Source organism: Syngnathus leptorhynchus, chromosome 4, assembly GCF_054491065.1.
Source record: "Syngnathus leptorhynchus isolate UIUO chromosome 4, UIUO_Slep, whole genome shotgun sequence".
NCBI classification, from domain to species: domain Eukaryota; kingdom Metazoa; phylum Chordata; class Actinopteri; order Syngnathiformes; family Syngnathidae; genus Syngnathus; species Syngnathus leptorhynchus.
In genome coordinates, this window is record NC_141198.1 from 5,864,630 (window position 1) to 5,884,501 (window position 19,872).

Sequence of the window (19,872 nt, forward strand, 5' to 3'; positions counted from 1 at the left end):
TCGACTGTTTTTTTTTCTGTCTTCCTGGGGGTCTGTTCAGGTTGTGTGGCATATTTGAACAAAGTCCTTCATTCCTAGGCCAAATTACAGGAGGGGGGGGGGGGGGGGGGACACACACGGCAGCCTCATGAGAATATTTCACTCTGAATATGGTGTGTCGAGCCTTTTTGATTGGTTAGCTTTTTCTGGTGGAGAGAGCAGGGCTGAATCGCCACACAAGCGCAAGAAGAAAGTGTCATGCTTGCTTTTTATTGTTTTTCTGAACAAGTCTTGACAAATATGGGGCCAAAAACCTAAACATGACCATGAAATGCTGAACAAAACTAAACCCTAAACATTGATAAAAAAAAAACTAAGATACTTGCCCTGAATACAAATTAAATACAGTAATGTTAAAAACTACAACTGAAAACAAGATTAACACCAAGTATATTGACAACTACAAAACTATTACCATGCCGAGGCCAGTGAACTAGATATCATCATCGATGCAAAACCCCAGAGTCTGCTCAATTAGAAGGTGAAACCTTTACGGATCATTGCTCATCTCCCCAGCCCACTCAGAATTCTCAATAAAGACTCTTTGACAAGTGACTGAGCAGGCAACAGGGTTAGCTGTGGGCTACTGTGTGCTTGATTAAGCTTATCCTGTGAGAGAATCTTTGTCCACAAACTGAGCATGAAAAAGGTTTCTCGCCAGTGTGGATTCTTGAGTGACTTTTTAAGCTTTCCTTCAATGAAAATCTTTTGCCACAAACTGAGCATGGAAAAGGTTTCTCGCCAGTGTGGGTTCTTGTGTCTCTTTTTAAGCTTCCCTTGTCACTGAATTTCTGGTCACAACCTAGCATGAAAAAGATTTTTCACCAGTGTGGATTCTTGTATGCTTTTTTAAGTTATGCTTCATTGAAAATCTTTGGCCACAAACTGAGCATGAAAATGGTTTCTCACCAGTGTGGCTTCTTGTGTGACTATTTAAGTTTCCCTTCACTGCAAATCTTTTGCCACAAACTGAGCATGAAAAAGGTTTCTCACCAGTGTGGATTCTTGTGTGTCTTTTTAAGCTTTCCTTGTCAATGAATTTCTGGCCACAAACTGAGCATGAAAAAGGTTTCTCGTCAGTGTGGATTCTTGTATGCTTATTTAAGTTTTGCTTCATTGAAAATATTTGGCCACAAACTGAGCATGAAAAAGGTTTCTCGCCAGTGTGGGTTCTTGTATGAGTTTTTAAGCTTTCCTTCGATGAAAATCTTTTGCCACAAACTGAGCATGGAAAAGGTTTCTCGCCAGTGTGGGTTCTTGTGTGTCTTTTTAAGCTTCCCTTGTCACTGAATTTCTGGTCACAAACTGAGCATGAAAAAGGTTTCTCACCAGTGTGGATTCTTGTATGCTTTTTTAAGTTTTGCTTCATTGAAAATCTTTGGCCACAAACTGAGCATGAAAATGGTTTCTCACCAGTGTGGCTTCTTGTGTGACTATTTAAGTTTCCCTTCACTGCAAATCTTTTGCCACAAACTGAGCATGAAAAAGGTTTCTCACCAGTGTGGGTTCTTGTGTGTAATTTTAAGCTTCCCTTTTGAGAGAATTTTTGGCCACAAACTGAGCATGAAAAAGGTTTCTCGTCAGTGTGGATTCTTGTATGCATATTTAAGTTTTGCTTCATTGAAAATATTTGGCCACAAACTGAGCATGAAAAAGGTTTCTTGCCAGTGTGGGTTCTTGTATGAGTTTTTAAGTATACCTTTTCTGAGAATTTCTGGCAACAAACTGAACATGAAAAAGGTTTCTCACCAGTGTGGGTTCTTGTATGAATTCTTAGACTTCCCTTCACTGAAAATCTTTGGCCACAAATTGAGCATGAAAAAGGTTTCTCGCCAGTGTGGATCATTGTGTGCGTTTTTAAGTTGCACTTATGAGAGAATTTTTGGCCACAAACTGAGCATAAAAAAGGTTTCTCGCCAGTGTGGATTCTTGTATGCATATTTAAATTTTGCCTCCGATTAAATTTATTGCCACAAACTGAGCAGGAAAAGTTTTTCTTTCTTGTGTGCATTTTCATGTGTTGTTTCAAAACACCGTCATTAGCACAACATTTCCCACACTGAGAACATTGCTTGCGTTTGTTTTGAGACTCATCACCACCAGCAGCAGCAACAGGAACATGTGACGACACATCTAATCTCACTAATGGTGGAGCTGCTTGTGATCCTCCACAGTGGTCTCCATCACCTTCTCTGGTCGTTGGTTGACTTGAACTGCAGCTTGGAGGCTCCACCCCTTTGCTCACCCACCGTTGATCCTCATCGAGACTCGTCACAGGGACACCAGTCAATGTCATCTTGCAGGTATCCTCCTCTTCCTCCTCTGTAATGTCGCAGGAGTCCTCAGCCTCCTCTATACTAGAAGGCCGCTCTGGCTCTTCCTCCTCTTTTATAATGCAAAGAAACTTCTGCTCCATTTGTTCGTTGAAGTGATGGACCTCTTTGCCCACATCTTCCTCTTTAATGCGAGTGCGCTTTGGCTCTAGCTGCTTGGGACGAATAGCTTCACTGATGTCTGCAAAACAAGACAAACGCATATGAAAGTTACAGTTGAAGAGAAACTGGTCAGACCGATAGACTTTTTCAATCTCTCTAACACACATGACACTGGAAGAGGATTCCTAATAGAAACTAGACGTGTACTAACCTGCTCTGCGCAACACAACATAAGGCTGCAGCCAAAGACGTTCCTGTCGTCGACGACGGTCCTTTTCCTCCACGTACTTTGCTGTGGTCCTTGCAGACATTTTCACACTGCAATCACAACACTTGTTCAACGATGTTTGGCTAATAAAAGTGCGAGCTATTTGTTGAAGTTATTGAATATAGGTTATCCCATATTTTTGCAATAGTATTTTGTGTTGTGTTAGATCAGAGGTGCCAAACTCATTTCACATTGTGGGACACACACGGCCTTGGTAGACTTTTGCTTTCCCGGACAGTACAGAACTTTGTTGCCTGGAGAGTGGGGGTGGTTTCATCTGCTGTAGTGCCACGTGTACTGACCGCCATTAAACAACCCGAGATCTTGCCAACAACAAACCAACTGTAACCCCATCTTTGTTTGTTCAGCGACGGACATCTCAAACAACACGCAACGGATGTTTTGTTGTTTTGTTTGCAACGTGAACTTAAACTAACTCAATACACAAAACGACAAATCGGACCTGTTTTAGCAAACTGGCGGCATTGAGATTTGAAATCGGAAGCATATCTGCCTGCAAGCATCACTACTAATCCTCGACTTTAGAGTTTTTTCACAGTACAGTATTACTCTTGGTACAGGCAAGAACCAGCATGTGATGATGGCTCATTTGAGATCGAACATTCGTCGAGGTTAATCAAGCTAAATATCTAAAGTTAGCACTGATAGCTACCGTGCTAATGAAAGCGGACTGCACTTCTGTACTGCAACCAAGCAGTACTACAAATTACGTTACTAACATCGTAATTTAGGAACATCGTCGTAACTTACGTCTTTCGTCGTTGCGGTCGTCGAGAAACTACTATTACTGATTCACCACATAAATTGCGTGTTTATCTGATGCAGCCGAATGGAAGGCGATACGCTCCTGTTTGATTTTTAAACCTTGCGCCGTTTTGTTGTCGTCGCTTTATTTCCTGTCACGTAATGATGATGTCATTCGAGTGTGGTCCCGGCCGCCCTCTACCGAAGGACCGTGGGACGTTTAATGTTGTTGTTGCCCAGCAAACAAAACCAAGGTGGCGTGCAAAAACCTTTCAGCCGCTTATACTTCATTGGTGCCAGATTCAAGAATTTGTATTGGCCAAGTTTGAGCATGCCAAACAAGGAATATGACTTCGGTCCATCTCAGGCTCTGTTCAACATTTAACAACACACAGAACGTGTGTGAAAATTGACAAATATTCTCCAATATCCCCTGATCTTAAACTCCCAGGAGGGCAAGGGGAAAAACTCTAAACTAATTTTAGGGGAAATGAGAAACCTTGAGAGGAGACCACAGATGGGAGGATCCCTCATCAAGATTAGGTCTGATATTTGTATATGTGATCTGTTTGATAATGTTGAGGTTAATGGCATTGTATGAAATGAACTAATGATATGCTGTTTATGATACTTACCTGACTTGTGTCGTAAAATGTTGGGAATTAAACACATCTCATGGTCCTCCATTTCTTAAGGTGCATCACATAACGCGTGTCATCATTCGTCATCGTTTAATATCATTCCACATAATTCCATACTTCTCCACCTGATTCCACATTGTTCAATGTCATTCTGTACAATTCATTCATTGTATTTCATGATTCCAAGGCATTCCACATGCTTTTGTATTTTGTCAGTCAGCATTGTCACACGAATTGCTTCATCCATTTTACTGCAAAATGAAAAGAATTGGCCTCACTTTTCCCCGTGGAGAGAGCAGGGTTGAATCACCACACAAGCACAAGACAGGAAAAAAAAGTCTTGTTTTTTATGCTTTTTCTTTTTTACAAGTCATGACAAGCCAGTTAACTATATCATCATCCATGCAAAAACTCATGAAGTCTGCTCAAATAGAAGGTGAAACCTTCACTGATCATTGCTCATCTCCTCAACACACAGAATTCTCAATAGAGGCTCTTTGGCAAGTGATTGAAAAGGCAACAGGGTTAGCTGTGGGCTACTGTGTGCTTGATTAAGCTTCCCCTGCGAGAGAATTTTTGGCCACAAACTGAGCATGAAAAAGGTTTCTCGCCAGTGTGGGTTCTTGTATGAAGTGTTAGACTTGACTTCACTGAAAATCTTTGGCCACAAACTGAGCATGAAAAAGGTTTCTCGCCAGTGTGGATTCTTGTGTGCCTTTTTAAGCTTTCCTTCAATGAAAATCTTTTGCCACAAACTGAGCATGAAAAAGGTTTCTCACCAGTGTGGATTCTTGTATGCATTTTTAAGGCATGCTTGACTGAAAATCTTTGGCCACAAACAGAGCATGAAAAAGGTTTCTCATCAGTGTGGGTTCTTGTATGCTTTTTTAAGCTTCCCTTGTCACTGAATTTCTTGCCACAAACTGAGCATGAAAAAGGTTTCTCGCCAGTGTGGGTTCTTGTGTGTATTTTTAAGCTTCCCTTGTCACTGAATTTCTTGCCACAAACTGAGCATGAAGAAAGTTTCTCACCGGTGTGGATTCTTGAGTGACGTTTTAAGCTTTTCTTCAATGAAAATATTTTGCCACAAACTGAGCATGAAAAAGGTTTCTCACTAGTGTGGGTTCTTGAGTGACTTTTTAAGCTTCCCTTCTGAGAGAATTTTTGGCCACAAACTGAGCATGAAAAAGGTTTCTCCCCAGTGTGGATTCTTGTGTGTATATTTAAATGTCCCCTCCGTGTGAAAGTTTGGCCACAAACTGAGCATGAAAAAGGTTTCTCACCAGTGTGGGTTCTTGTGTGTATTTTTAAGCTTCCCTTTACACTGAATTTCTTGCCACAAACTGAGCATGAAAAAGGTTTCTCACCAGTGTGGGTTCTTGTGTGACTTTTTAAATGTTCCATCCTAGAGAAGGTTTGGCCACAAACTGAGCATGAAAAAGGTCTCTCGCCACTGTGGATTCTTGTGTGCGTATTTAAATGTTGCTTATGAGCACATTTTTGGCCACAAACTGAGCAGGAAAAGTTTTTCTTTCTTGTGTGCATTTTCATGTGTCGTTTCAAACCACTGTTATTAGCACAAGATTTCCCACACTGAGAACATTGCCTGTGTTTGTTTTGAGACTCATCATCACCAGCAGGACCATGTGACGACACCTCTAATCTATCTAATGGTGGAGCTGCTTGTGATCCTCCACAGTGGTCTCCATCACCTTCTCTGTTCGTTGGTTGACTTGAGCTGCAGCTTGGAGGCTCCGCCCCTTTGCTCACCTCCCGTTGAGCCTCATCAAAAGTCGTCACAGGAACACCAGTCAATGTCATCTTGCAGGTATCCTCCTCTTCCTCCTCTTTAATGTCGAAGAAGTCCTCAGCCTCCTCTTTAATAGAAGGCCGCTCTGGCTCTTCCTCCTCTTTTATGGTGCAAGGAAACTTCTGCTCCATTTGTTCATCAAAGTGATGGACCTCTTTGCCCACATCTTCCTCTTTAATGCGAGCGCGCTCTGGCTCCGGGTGCTTCCGACAAATCGCTTCACTCATGTCTGCAAGACAAGACACATATGAAAGTTACAGTTAAAGAGAAGCTGGTCAAACCTATACAAGGACTTTTTCAATCTCTCTATCACACATGATTTTAATCAAATTCTACTAAAATTAAACACTGGAAGAGGATTTGTAATAGAAACTAGATATGTAGTAACCTGCTCTGCGCAACACAACATAAGGCTGCAGCCAAAGACGTTCCTGTCGTCGACGACGACGGTCCTTTTCCTCCACGTACTTTGCTGTGGTCCTTGCAGACATTTTCACACTGCAATCACAACACTTGTTCGACGATGTTTGGCAAATAAAAGTGCGAGCTATTTGTTGAAGTTATTGAATATAGGTTATCCCATATTTTTGCAAAAGTATTTTGTGTTGTGTTAGATCAGAGGTGCCAAACTCATTTCACATTGTGGGACACACACGGCCTTGGTAGACTTTTGCTTTCCCGGACAGTACAGAACTTTGTTGCCTGGAGAGTGGGGGTGGTTTCATCTGCTGTAGTGCCACGTGTACTGACCGCCATTAAACAACCCGAGATCTTGCCAATAACGAACCAACTGTAACCCCGCATCTTTGTCTGTTCAGCGACGGACATCTCAAACAACACGCAACGGATGTTTTGTTGTTTTGTTAGCAACGTGAACTTAAACTAACCCAATACACAAAACGACAAATCGGACCTGTTTTAGCAAACTGGCGGCATTGAGATTTGAAATCGGGAGCATGTCTGCCTGCAAGCATCACTACTAATCCTCGACTTTGGAGTTTTTTCACAGTACAGTATTACTCTTGGTACAGGTAAGAACCAGCATGTGATGATGGCTCATTTGAGATCGAACATTCGTCGAGGATAATCAAGTTAGATACCATAAAGTTCGCACTGTTGTAGCTACCATGGTGATGAAAGCGGACTGCACTTCTGTACTGCAACCAACTCACATAACTTAGGTACATCTTCGTAACTTACCTCTTTTGTCGTTGTGGTCGTCGAGAAACTACTATTCCTGATTCACCACATCAGTTGCGTGTTTATCTGATGCAGCCGAATGGAAGGCGACACGCTCCTGTTTGAGTTTTTATACCTTGCGCCGTTTTGTTGTCGTCGCTTTATTTCCTGTCACGTAATGATGATGTCATTTGAGTGAGGTCCCGGACGCCCTCTAGCGAAGGACCGTGGGAGGTTTAATGTTGTTGTGTCCCAGCAAACAAACCAAGGTAGCATGCAAAAAAATGTTTTTTACGTTTTCCACACACACCGAAAAAAACCAACTCCCATAGATTTTATTAGCATACTAGCGTGCCTTTGTCATGTGTGTTGTTTAACACTAGTGTTAACTAGCCTAGAAAGCGTTCAGCCGCTTATGCGTCATTGATGCGGGATGAAGCCTTGAAGCTTTCCATCCACGTGCTTCACAAAAAAAAGTTAAGCTTGTGATGTTTCATACGCACACTGGCGGCCAAAGCCTTCATTGTCAAAATTAGGTCTGATGTTTGATCTATTAGATTATTTTGAAGTTAATGCCGTGAACTAATGATATGCTGTTTATGAGACTTACCTTACTTGTGTCGTAAAATGTTGGGAATTAAACACATCCCATGGTTCACCATTTCTTAAGGTGCATCAAATAACACGTGTCGTCATTAGTCATCGTTTAATTTCATTCCACATAATTTCATACTTTTCCACCTGATTCCACATTGTTCAATGTCATTCTGTAGAATTCATGATTCTAAGGCATTCCACATGCTTTTATATTTTGTCAGTCAGCATTTTCATACAAATTGCTTCATCCATTTTACTACAAAATGAAAAGAATTGGCCTCACTTTTTCCCGTGCAGAGAGCAGGGTTGAATCACCACACAAGCACAAGACAGGAAAAAAAAAGTCTTGTATTTTCTGCTTTTTCTTTTTTACAAGTCTTGACAAGCCAGTTAACTATATCATCATCCATGCAAAAACTCATGAAGTCTGCTCAAATAGAAGTGAAACCTTCACAGATCTTTGCTCATCTCCTCAACACACAGAATTCTCAATAGAGGAGGTGATTGAAAAGGCAACAGGGTTAGCTGTGGGCTACTGTGTGCTTGATTAAGCTTCTCCTTTGAGAAAATTTTTGTCCGCAAACTGAGCACGAAAAAGGTTTCTCACCAGTGTGGGTTCTTGAGTGACTTTTTAAGCTTCCCTTCCGCGAGAATCTTTGGCCACAAACTGAGCATGAAAAAGGTTTCTCGCCAGTGTGGGTTCTTGTATGAAGTGTTAGACTAGACTTCAGTAAAAATCTTTGGCCACAAACTGAGCATGAAAAAAGTTTCTCGCCAGTGTGGATTCTTGAGTGCTGTTTTAAGTTTCCCTTCAGAGAAAATTTTTGGCCACAAACTGAGCATGAAAAAGGTTTCTCACCAGTGTGGGTTCTTGTATGATATGTTAGAGCTCCCTTCTGAGAGAATTTTTGGTTACAAACTGAGCATGAAAAAGGTTTCTCACCAGTGTGGATTATTGAGTGTATTTTTAAGCTTCCCTTGTCACTGAATTTCTTGCCACAAACTGAGCATGAAAAAGGTTTCTCGCCAGTGTGGGTTCTTGTGTGTCTTTTTAAACTTCCCCTGTCACTGTATTTCTGGCCACAAACTGAGCATGAAAAAGGTTTCTCGCCAGTGTGGCTTCTTGTGTGACTTTTTAAAGGTTCCATCCTAGAGAAGTTTTGGCCACAAACTGAGCATGAAAAAGGTTTCTCACCAGTGTGGATTCTTGTGTGTATATTTAAATGTCCCCTCTGTATGAATGTTTGGCCACAAACTGAGCACGAAAAAGGTTTCTCACCAGTGTGGGTTCTTGAGTGACTTTTTAAGCTTCCCTTCCGCGAGAATCTTTGGCCACAAACTGAGCATGAAAAAGGTTTCTCGCCAGTGTGGGTTCTTGTATGAAGTGTTAGACTTGACTTCACTGAAAATCTTTGGCCACAAACTGAGCATGAAAAAGGTTCCTCGCCAGTATGGGTTCTTGTATGAATTGTTAGACTTCCCTTCACTGAAAATCTTTGGCCACAAACTGAGCATGAAAAAGGTTTCTCACCAGTGTGGGTTCTTGTGTGTATTTTTAAGTTTCCCTTTGCACTGAATTTCTTGCCACAAACTGAGCATGAAAAAGGTTTCTCGCCAGTGTGGGTTCTTGTATGAAGTGTTAGACTTGACTTCACTGAAAATCTTTGGCCACAAACTGAGCATGAAAAAGGTTCCTCGCCAGTATGGGTTCTTGTATGAATTGTTAGACTTCCCTTCACTGAAAATCTTTGGCCACAAACTGAGCATGAAAAAGGTTTCTCGCCAGTGTGGGTTCTTGTGTGTTTTTTTAAGTTTGCCATCAGAGAAAATGTTTGGCCACACACTGAGCATGAAAAAGGTTTCTCGCCAGTGTGGGTTCTTGTATGACCTGTTAGGGCTCCCTTCTGAGAGAATTTTTGGTTACAAACGGAGCATGTAAAGGGTTTCTCGCCAGTGTGGATTCTTGTATGCTTTTTTAAGTTTCCCTTTACTGAGAATTTCTGGCCACAAACTGAGCATGAAAAAGGTTTCTCGCCAGTGTGGATCCTTGTGTGCCTTTTTAACTCGCACTTTGAGAATTTTTGGCCACAAACTGAGCAGGTAAAGTTTTTCTTTCTTGTGTGCATTTTCATGTGTTGTTTCAAAACATTGTTATTAGCACAAGATTTCCCACACTGAAAACATTCCCTTTGTTTGTTTTGAGACTCATCATTAGCAGCAGGACCATGTGACGACACCTCTAATCTATCTAATGGTGGAGCTGCTTGTGATCCTTCACAGTTGTCTCCATCACCTTTTCTGGTGATTGGCTGACTTGAGCTGCAGCTCGGAGGCTCCGCCCCTTTGCTCACCTCCCGTTGAGCCTCATCGAAACCCGTCACAGGAACACCAGTCAATGTCATCTTGCAGGTATCCTCCTCTTCCTCCTTTTTAATGTTGCAGGATTCTTCAGCCTCCTCTTTACTAGAAGGCCACTCTGACTCTTCCTCCTCTTTTATGGTGCAAAGAAACTTCTGCTCCATTTGTTCATTGAAGTGATGGACCTCTTTAATGCAAGCGCGCTCTGGCTCTAGCTGCTTGGGACGAATAGCTTCACTGATGTCTGCAAAACAAGACAAACACATATGAAAGTTACAGTTGAAGAGAAGCTGGTCAAACCGATAGACTTTTTCAATCTCACTAAGTTTGTTGTTTGTAAGTTTGGATGACACTGGAAGAAGATTCGTAATAGAAACTAGATATGTACTAACCTGCTCTGCGCAACACAACGTAAGGCTGCAGCCAAAGACGTTCCTGTCGTCGACAACGACGGCCCTTTTCCTCCACGTACTTTGCTGTGGTCCTTGCAGACATTTTCACACTGCAATCACAACACTAGTTCAACAATGTTTGGCTGATAATAGTGCAAGCTATTTGTTGAAGTTGTTGAATATAGGTTATCCCATATTTTAGCAATAGTATATTTTGTTGTGTTAGATCAGAGGTGTCAAACTCATTTCACATTGTGGGCCACACACGGCCTCGGTAGACGTTGGCTTTCGCGCCTTTTCCGACAGTACAAAACTTTGTTGCCTGGAGAGTGGGGGTGGTTTCATCTGCTGTAGTGCCGCGTGTACTGACCGCCATTAAACAACCCGAGATCTTGCAAATAACGAACCAACTGTAATCCCCGCATCTTTGTTTGTTCAGCGACGGACATCTAAAACAACACGCCACGTATGTCAATTTAAACTTGTTTTGTTTACAACCTGAACTTAAACTGACTCATTACACGAAACGACAGATCAGACCTGATTTAGCAAACGCGATTACGCGTTAACATACGGTAGCATTGAGATTGAAAATCGGGAGTATGCCCGCCTGCAAGCATCACTGCTAATCCTCGACTGCGAGTTTTTTTTCACAGTACAGTATTACTTTTGGTACAGGCAAGGACCAGCATGTGATGATGGCTCCTTTGAGATCGAATATTCGTCGAGGTTAATCAAGCTAAATATCTAAAGTTAGCACTGATAGCTACCGTGCTAATGAAAGCAGCCCGCACATCTGTACTGCAACCAAGCTGTACTACAAATTACGTTGCTCACATGATAATTTAGGTACATCGTCGTAACTTACCTCTTTCGTCGTTGCGGTCGTCGAGTGACTACTGTTACTGGTTCGCCACATAAGTTGCGTGTTATCTGATGCAGCCGAATGGAAGGCTCCCTCCCGTTTGAGTTTTTTTACCAAGCCCCGTTTTGTTGTCGTCACTTTACTTCCTGCCACGTCACGATGATGTCATTAGAGTGAGGTCCCGGACGCCCTCTAGAGTAGGACCGTGGAACGTTTAATGTTCTTCTGCTTTTTCTTCCTTGGGGTTGAACGGCAGCTTGCATCCTAATAGTTGAATTGCTGCCCGTACTGGTTGTACACATCATTACACTAAATCTACAACTCTTCACCAGATCTGTACTGTACTTTTGAAAAACTCAAAGAACCAGCACTTTCCCCTCCTACTTGACCCTACTTCCAGAATGTTTTTCGCAGATCTTTCCTCAAGCCCTTCTTTCTGCAGCTTCTTCACCAACTCAATCAGAGCATGTCGCACCTTCTCCTCCTCCTGACACTCAGAGCACAGTCCATCCTGATGTTTCCCCAGAAGGTGGAGAGTGCTGTTCAGAAAAGTACGTCCTATCCTCAGTCTGGCAAGAGTGACTTCAGCCTCCCTTTTCCACCCTCCTCTCCCACACTCATGAACTGACTCAGCCACTGAGAACAGGTGCCTCCCTTTGTGTCCTCAGCTGCCACAGAAGAGTGACTGGCTGGCCACAAAACCAACTGGGCAGAAATTCATGCCGTAAACAGCCACCTCTTGCGCCACTGTCTCCCCAGTCCACCAAAAGCTTTCCCCTCTCCCTCCCAGCTCGCCTGAATTGCCGACTTAACTGGACGGCCATCCCCTCAGGCTAACCCAGTCATTAGCCTGGAGCTGCTTCCTTCTAAAACTGAGTGGCATTTCTCCTACCTCCACTTGCAATGAGCACACTGGAGAAGACCTCACAGCCCCTGTGCACACCCTCAATGCTGCCGCTTGAACCACAACCAGCCTAGCTAACTGGGACTTTGACGCAGACCCATAAACCACGCTTCCATACTCCATTCTGGATCTTATCAAGGATACATATATCTGCCTCAAAGATGACTTATTTGCTCCCCACTGTGTTCCAGCCAGACATCTCATAACATTTAAAACTTTCTTAGAATTACCAATCACGTATGTAATGCGGTCCCTCCACGTGATCCTTACATCAAAAAATACTCCCAGAAACTTCAAACACTTTACTTTCTCCAGGCTCTTTCCATACAGCTGCACCTGCATACTCTCCTCTACCTTCTTTCTAGTAAAAAACATACATTGAGTCTTTTCTACGGAGAATCTAAAAGCCCATTTTCTTCCCCAATTCTCTACCTGCGTTACAGCTTCCTGCACTTTCTTCACAATGTGTTTCATATTTTTTCCCCTCTTCCACAAACCCACATCATCTGCAAACAATGACTTGCCTACTCCTGGGTGCAGGTCTGTAAAAATATCATTAATCATTACATTCAACAATAATGGGCTTATCACACTTCCTGGCGGGATCCCATTTTTAACAAAGCACCTCCTGGAGATTTCTTGGCCTATCTTAACCTGAATACTTCTGTTCCTTAAAAACTCTATGACCCAATGAAACATACTTCCACCTACCCCCAGTAAGTGCAACTTTATCAAAAGACCGTCAACCCACAGCATATCATACGCTTTCTCTACATCTACAAACACTGCCGCAACCGTCTCTTTCCTTACCTGAGCTGTCCTGATTTCGTGCTCCAAGCACACCAGTGAATCTGTAGTATTTCTCCCTTTTCTAAATCCACTCTGACAGCCGGCCATCAGTCCTCTTTCCTCCCTAAAGTGCATCAGTCTCCCATTCTCTCCATTCATTTACCCATATGCGATGTTAAGGCTATAGGCCTATAATTTGCCGGATTGCTTGCATCTTTCCCTGGCTTTCTAATGGGTATAATAACGGCTTCTTTCCACCCTGATGGGATCTTCCCCTCCTCCCAAACTTTATGATACAAGTTCAACAACTTCCGCAATCCCACATCCCTTAACACGATATAACAAACACCATCTTTCCCTGGAGCCGAGTTCTTATATTTAGCCAGTGCCCTCCTCAATTCCCCTATTGTGAATGGGACACTATACTTCTCTTCCAATAAACCTTTCCTCTGAACAGCCCCTGCATACACGCCTTCAGTTTCCTCTCTGCCAGGTTATTGGAACTATGTACATTGCTCAGAGTATTCACCATCATTTCATAGCTATCTGGCCCCCATCCAAGAGGATTGGCTAACCCCACTATTACTTCCCATTTTCCTGATCATCCCCCACACTTCACCTATTGTAGTTGTGCTCCCAATAGAACTACAGAACTCCTTTTTGCCAACATCTGGATGTACTCATTATGAGTCCTCTTCAATACTCTTAAAGCTCTATTTCTGTTCTTAACTGCCTCTCCACACCTCTTACTCCTGCCTGTACTTTGGGGTATTGTTGTCTCCGCTGCACCTCTAATTCATATTCCTCCACATCACTAGATTCTCACCTTGCACTGAGAAATGCATCAGTCATTACCCCAAATGTTTCCCAGTCTGCCTTACTGAACACCCACCTCCCACTCCTGTCCTCTACATTCAACGCCACATCGACGTCCATTTTACACAGAATTGGATAGTGATCACTCCCTATGGTCCCTTTTTATATACCTCCCATTCACACCTCAGCGGCAGACAGTATCGTAAGATTTAATACGGACTCCTTTCCAGTTCTTACATCTATCCTAGTCTTTTTACCATCATTACCACACACTTCAACATCTCTTCAATTACCTGCCCATTATTATCTGTTTTCTCCCCTCCCCATAATGTATTATGAGCGTTAAAATCTTCACACCATATAACACTAACACCATCCTGTCCCTCTACCTTCTCCAACTCATTCAACTTCAGCTGCTTGCTTGGATTATAATAGTTTATTATCCCTACTTTCCTCCTGCCCGCCCAAACTTCCACCACCACATACTCCTGCTCTGTCCCTAGGCCCACTCCCCTATATGGCACTCCCTTTCTTACAAATGGTGCAACCCCCCTCCCTCCTCCATTACCGTGGTCTCTATCCCTCCTGAAGACAACATAGTCACTCAAAACAAAATCCAGATTAGGTTTTAACCATGTCTCCTGAACACATAATATCTGGCTTCACACTCCTGCTGTCAATAAATGTCTTAAAATCTTGGCCATTTGCTAACAAACTCCTAGCATTCCATTGCAAGAGTAACATAATCAGTAGAATCATCCTACACTACCTGCTTCCTGGTTTGGCTGCCCATTCAGCCCTTCCCTTATCTCACCTTTGGATCCCATACCCTCCTAACTGTGAGGCGGACGTGCTACCCAGTGCGCCATCGAGCCGCCCGTGAAACAACGCCGTTGCGTTCTGCCCAACCACTGTTTCCTCAATCAGCTTAGAGGTCTGGACGTCACATTGCCAGTACAGAAACTGAGACTAAAACAACAAATGAAAAAAGCTCAACAGTCTTAATTAGGATCCTATTTAAAAAGAATGTAATATATTCATTATAAATAAGAAGCAGCATATGAGGTTGAGACTTCAATGTGAGTACAGTAAAGAGGACTCTTTAATGAAATGTCTTATACATCTCAAGTACATTTTAAAGTGTTATTACAAAGGCAAAGTAACAAAAACACTGTTGATGAAAAATGGGGGATATTCAACACTATTTTTTTTTTCATTTTAATGATCCATGCGAACATGAAAAGCTGAACAAAACAAAACCCTAAACAGACAATAATAAAAACTAAGCAACTTGTTCCAAATATAAGTTCAAACTAATTGCAGTTAAAAACCACAACTAAATCCAAAATAAACAACGAGTATAGTAAAAAATACAGAACTTTTATCATCCTGAGGCTGGTTAACTATATTTTCAATTTCATGACTGAAACTAAATTATGAACTTCTCACTGTAGTAAAGAAAAGGATTTCAGCAGCTCAATCAAAAGGTACAAACTAGAATAGAATTATCATTGATGCATAAACTCAAAGTCTGCTCAAATAGAAGGTGAGAACTTCATGGATCACCTCCCCAAGACACTCAGAATTCTCAAAAGAGACTCTTTGACAAGTGACTGAGCAGGCAACAGGGTTAGCTGTGGGCTACTGTGTGCTTGATTAAGCTTACCTTGCAAGAGAATTTTTGGCCACAAACTGAGCATGAAAAAGGTTTCTCGCCAGTGTGGGTTCTTGTATGAAGTGTTAGACTTGACTTCACTGAAAATCTTTGGCCACAAACTGAGCATGAAAAAGGTTTCTCACCAGTGTGGGTTCTTGTATGAACTGTTAGGTTTCCCTTCTGAGAGAATTTTTGGTTACAAACGGAGCAGGTAAAGGGTTTCTCGCCAGTGTGGGTTCTTGTATGACATTTTAGGTTTCCTTTTTGTGAGAATTTCTGGCCACAAACTGAGCATGAAAAAGGTTTCTCACCAGTGTGGGTTCTTGTGTGTAATTTTAAACTTCTCTTCTGAGAGAATTTTTGGCCACAAACTGAGCATGAAAAAGGTTTCTCACCAGTGTGGATTCTTGTGTGACTTTTTAATTGTTCCCTCCTAAAGAAGTTTTGGCCACAAACTGAGCATGAAAAAGGTTTGTCACCAGTGTGGGTTCTTGTGTGCCTTTTAAAGGTTTGCTTGCTACTTAATTTCTGGCCACAAACTGAGCATGCAAAAGGTTCCTCACCAGTGTGGCTTCTTGTGTGACTTTTTAAATGTTCCCTCCTAGAGAAGTTTTGGCCACAAACTGAGCATGAAAAAGGTTTCTCGCCAGTGTGAATTCTTGTATGCGTTTTTAAGGTTTGCTTAAATGAAAATCTTTGGCCACAAACTGAGCATGAAAAAGGTTTCTCGCCAGTATGTGTTCTTGTATGAATTGTTAGACTTGCCTTCACTGAAAATCTTTGGCCACAAACTGAGCAGGAAAAAGGTTTCTCACCAGTGTGGGTTCTTGTGTGCATTTTCAAATACCCTATCTGTCTGAAATTTTGGCCACAAACTGAGCATGAAAAGGGTTTCTCGCCAGTGTGGATCATTGTGTGCATTTTTAAGTTGCACTTATGAGAGAATTTTTGGCCACAAACTGAACATGAAAAAGGTTTCTCGCCAGTGTGGATTCTTGTATGCATATTTAAATGTTGCCTCCGACTAAATTTTTTGCCACAAACTGAGCAGGAAAGGTTTTTCTTTCTTGTGTGCATTTTCATGTGTTGTTTCAAAACACCGTCATTAGCACAACATTTCCCACACTGAGAACATTGCCTGTGTTTGTTTTGAGACTCATCACCACCAGCAGCAGCAGCAACAGGAACATGTGACGACACATCTAATCTATCTAATGGTGGAGCTGCTTGTGATCCTCCACAATGGTCTCCATCACCTTCTCTGGTCATTGGTTGACTTGAGCTGCAACTCGGAGGCTCCGCCCCTTTGCTCACCTCCCGTTGAGCCTCATCGAAACTCGTCACAGGGACACCAGTCAATGTCATCTTGCAGGTATCCTCCTCTTCCTCCTTTTTAATGTTGCAGGATTCCTCAGCCTCCTCTTTACTAGAAGGCTGCTCTGACTCTTCCTCGTCTTTTATGGTGCAAAGAAACTTCTGCTCCATTTGTTCATTGAAGTGATGGACCTCTTTGCCCACATCTTCCTCTTTAATGCAAGCGCGCTCTGGCTCTGGGTGCTTCTGACAAATAGCTTCACTGATGTCTGCAAAACAAGACAAACACATATGAAAGTTACAGTTGTAAAGAAACTGGTCAAACCGATAGACTTTTTCAATCTCTCTAACACACATGACACTAGAAGAGGATTCATAATAGAAACTAGACGTGTACTAACCTGCTCTGCGCAACACAACATAAGGCTGCAGCCAAAGACGTTCCTGTCGTCGACGACGGCGGTCCTTTTCCTCCACGTACTTTGCTGTGGTCCTTGCAGACATTTTCACACTGCAATCACAACACTTGTTCAACAAAGTTTGGCTGATAAAAGTGTCTTTAGGGCAGCAGCGAGCAAGCTATTTGTTGAAGTTATTGAATAAAGGTTATCCCATATTTTAGCAATAGTATTTTTTTGTTGTGTTAAATCAGAGGTGCCAAACTCATTTCACATTGTGGGCCACACACGGCCTCGGTAGACTTTTGCTTTCCCGCCTTTTCCGGACAGTACAAAACTTTGTTGCCTGGAGAGTGGGGGTGGTTTCATCTGCTGTAGTGCCGCGTGTACTGACCGCCATTAAACAACCCGAGATCTTGCAAATAACGAACCAACAGTAACCCCGCATCTTTGTTTGTTCAGCGACGGACATCTCAAACAACACGCAACAGATGTCAACTTCAACTTGTTTTGTTTACAACGTGAACATAAACCGACCCAATACACAAAACGACACATCGGACCTGTTTCAGCTAACGTAATTACGCGTTACCATCTGGCGGCATTGAGATTTAAAATCGGGAGTATGCCCGCCTGCGAGCATCACTGCTAATCCTCGGCTTTGAGTTTTTTCACAGTACAGTATTGCTCTTGGTACAGGCAAGAACCAGCACGTGATGATCATTTGAGATCGAACATTCGTCGAGGGTAATCAAGCTAAGTAGCATAAAGTTAGCACTGTGGTAGCTTCCTTGCTAATGAAAGCGGACTGCACTTCTGTACTGCAACCAAGCAGTACTACAAATTCAAGTCAAGTCAAGTTTATTTGTATAGCCCTAAATCACAAGCAGTCTCAAAGGGCTTCACATAGACAATCAATTGACAATTATTCTCAAAGCATCCCCTGATCTTGGGCTCCCAAAAGGGCAAGGAAAAACTCAAAAACCCCTACCAGGGGAAAAATGAGAAACCTTGAGAAGGGACCACAGATGGAAGGATCCCCCTTTCAGGATCACCAGGCTGCAATGGATGCAAAGAGGGCACATAAAATACATCATATGGAAATCAAAAAGTGGATGTCCAGGCCAAAGCGAAGAGCTGTCGGAGGTGCCTTCGATTGTCCTGGCAGTGTCCTCTAGGAGGGTATTCCGCTGCAGATCCCTCATGCTGAATTGGTCCACGAGAATCTAGATAGCCGTCGTCAGCTTGGGTGTCACCTAACCACCTCCCCAGCCGGGGAGGGGTGGTGGGAGTGGGGTCGGGGAGAGGGAGCAAAAACAAACTCCAGCCGAATCGGCTACTACAGGTTAATTAAAGGCCACATCATAAAAATACGTCTTTAAACGTGTCTTAAATATTTCTACTGAGGTAGCAGTTCTAATATCCATTGGCAGGGCATTCCAGAGCTCTGGAGCCCGAATAGAAAATGCTCTAGCCCCTGCAGACATTTTCTTGGCCCTCGGTGTCACTAAAAGACTAGCGTTTTGCGAACGAAGGTTACGAGACGGAACATAAGAAACAACTAAGTCGACGAGATATGAAGGCGCTAAGCCATGCAATGATTTATAGGTTAATAGAAGAACCTTGAAGTCACATCTTAAATGGACCGGGAGCCATTGGTATCAAGACTGGCTCTTGATACTTCATATCATATTTTTTTCCAACGTGAAAAAATAACGTTGTTCACATGATAACTTGGGTACATCGTCGTAACTTACCTCTTTCGTCGTTGCGGTCGTCGAGTGACTACTGTTACTGATTCACCACATAAGTTGCGTGTTTATCTGATGCAGCCGAATAGAAAGCGATACGCTCCTGTTTGAGTTTTTATACCTTGCGCCGTTTTGTTGTCGTCGCTTTATTTCCTGTCACGTAATGATGATGTCACCTCCTGGAGATTTCTTGGCCTATCTTAACCTGAATACTTCTGTTCCTTAAAAACTCTCTGACCCAATGAAACATACCCCCGGTAAGTGCAACTTTATCAAAAGACCGTCAACCCACAGCATATCATACGCTTTCTCTACATCTACAAACACTGCCGCAACCGTCTCTTTCCTTACCTGAGCTGTCCTGATTTCGTGCTCCAAGCACACCAGTGAATCTGTAGTATTTCTCCCTTTTCTAAATCCACTCTGACAGCTGGCCATCAGTCCTCTTTCCTCCCTAAAGTGCATCAGTCTCCCATTCTCTCCATTCATTTACCCATATGCGATGTTAAGGCTATAGGCCTATAATTTGCCGGATTGCTTGCATCTTTCCCTGGCTTTCTAATGGGTATAATAACGGCTTCTTTCCACCCTGATGGGATCTTCCCCTCCTCCCAAACTTTATGATACAAGTTCAACAACTTCCGCAATCCCACATCCCTTAACACGATATAACAAACACCATCTTTCCCTGGAGCCGAGTTCTTATATTTAGCCAGTGCCCTCCTCAATTCCCCTATTGTGAATGGGACACTATACTTCTCTTCCAATAAACCTTTCCTCTGAACAGCCCCTGCATACACGCCTTCAGTTTCCTCTCTGCCAGGTTATTGGAACTATGTACATTGCTCAGAGTATTCACCATCATTTCATAGCTATCTGGCCCCCATCCAAGAG

General features: G+C 42.7%; 2 protein-coding genes and 1 pseudogene across 5 annotated transcripts; all 3 read right to left on the reverse strand.

Annotated features, from left to right (window-relative positions):
* Positions 1-684: 684 nt before the first annotated feature.
* Positions 685-19,091, reverse strand: LOC147057739 (uncharacterized). Of its 4 annotated transcripts, none has more exons than XM_085909727.1 (3): positions 3,514-3,657; positions 2,686-2,792; positions 685-2,553 (listed from the first exon to the last, which is right to left on the reverse strand). In XM_085909727.1, the coding sequence occupies exons 2-3, from the start codon at positions 2,783-2,785 to the stop codon at positions 842-844; spliced, it is 1,812 nt and encodes a 603-aa protein (XP_085765853.1). In that variant the 5' UTR covers positions 2,786-2,792; positions 3,514-3,657; the 3' UTR covers positions 685-841. The 4 variants fall into 4 exon arrangements, with proteins under 4 accessions (XP_085765853.1, XP_085765854.1, XP_085765855.1 ...); XM_085909728.1 differs by lacking the exons at positions 685-2,553; positions 2,686-2,792; positions 3,514-3,657 and adding exons at positions 4,222-6,187; positions 6,347-6,456; positions 18,985-19,091; XM_085909729.1 differs by lacking the exons at positions 685-2,553; positions 2,686-2,792; positions 3,514-3,657 and adding exons at positions 4,222-6,187; positions 6,347-6,456; positions 11,353-11,494.
* LOC147057740 (uncharacterized) lies at positions 7,917-13,894 on the reverse strand (annotated as a pseudogene).
* On the reverse strand, positions 14,422-19,132 carry LOC147057741 (uncharacterized). The gene is made up of 3 exons (XM_085909732.1): positions 18,985-19,132; positions 17,231-17,340; positions 14,422-17,098 (listed from the first exon to the last, which is right to left on the reverse strand). Exons 2-3 carry the CDS (start codon positions 17,331-17,333, stop codon positions 15,489-15,491), a joined length of 1,713 nt encoding a protein of 570 aa, XP_085765858.1. The 5' UTR covers positions 17,334-17,340; positions 18,985-19,132; the 3' UTR covers positions 14,422-15,488.
* Positions 19,133-19,872: the final 740 nt, after the last annotated feature.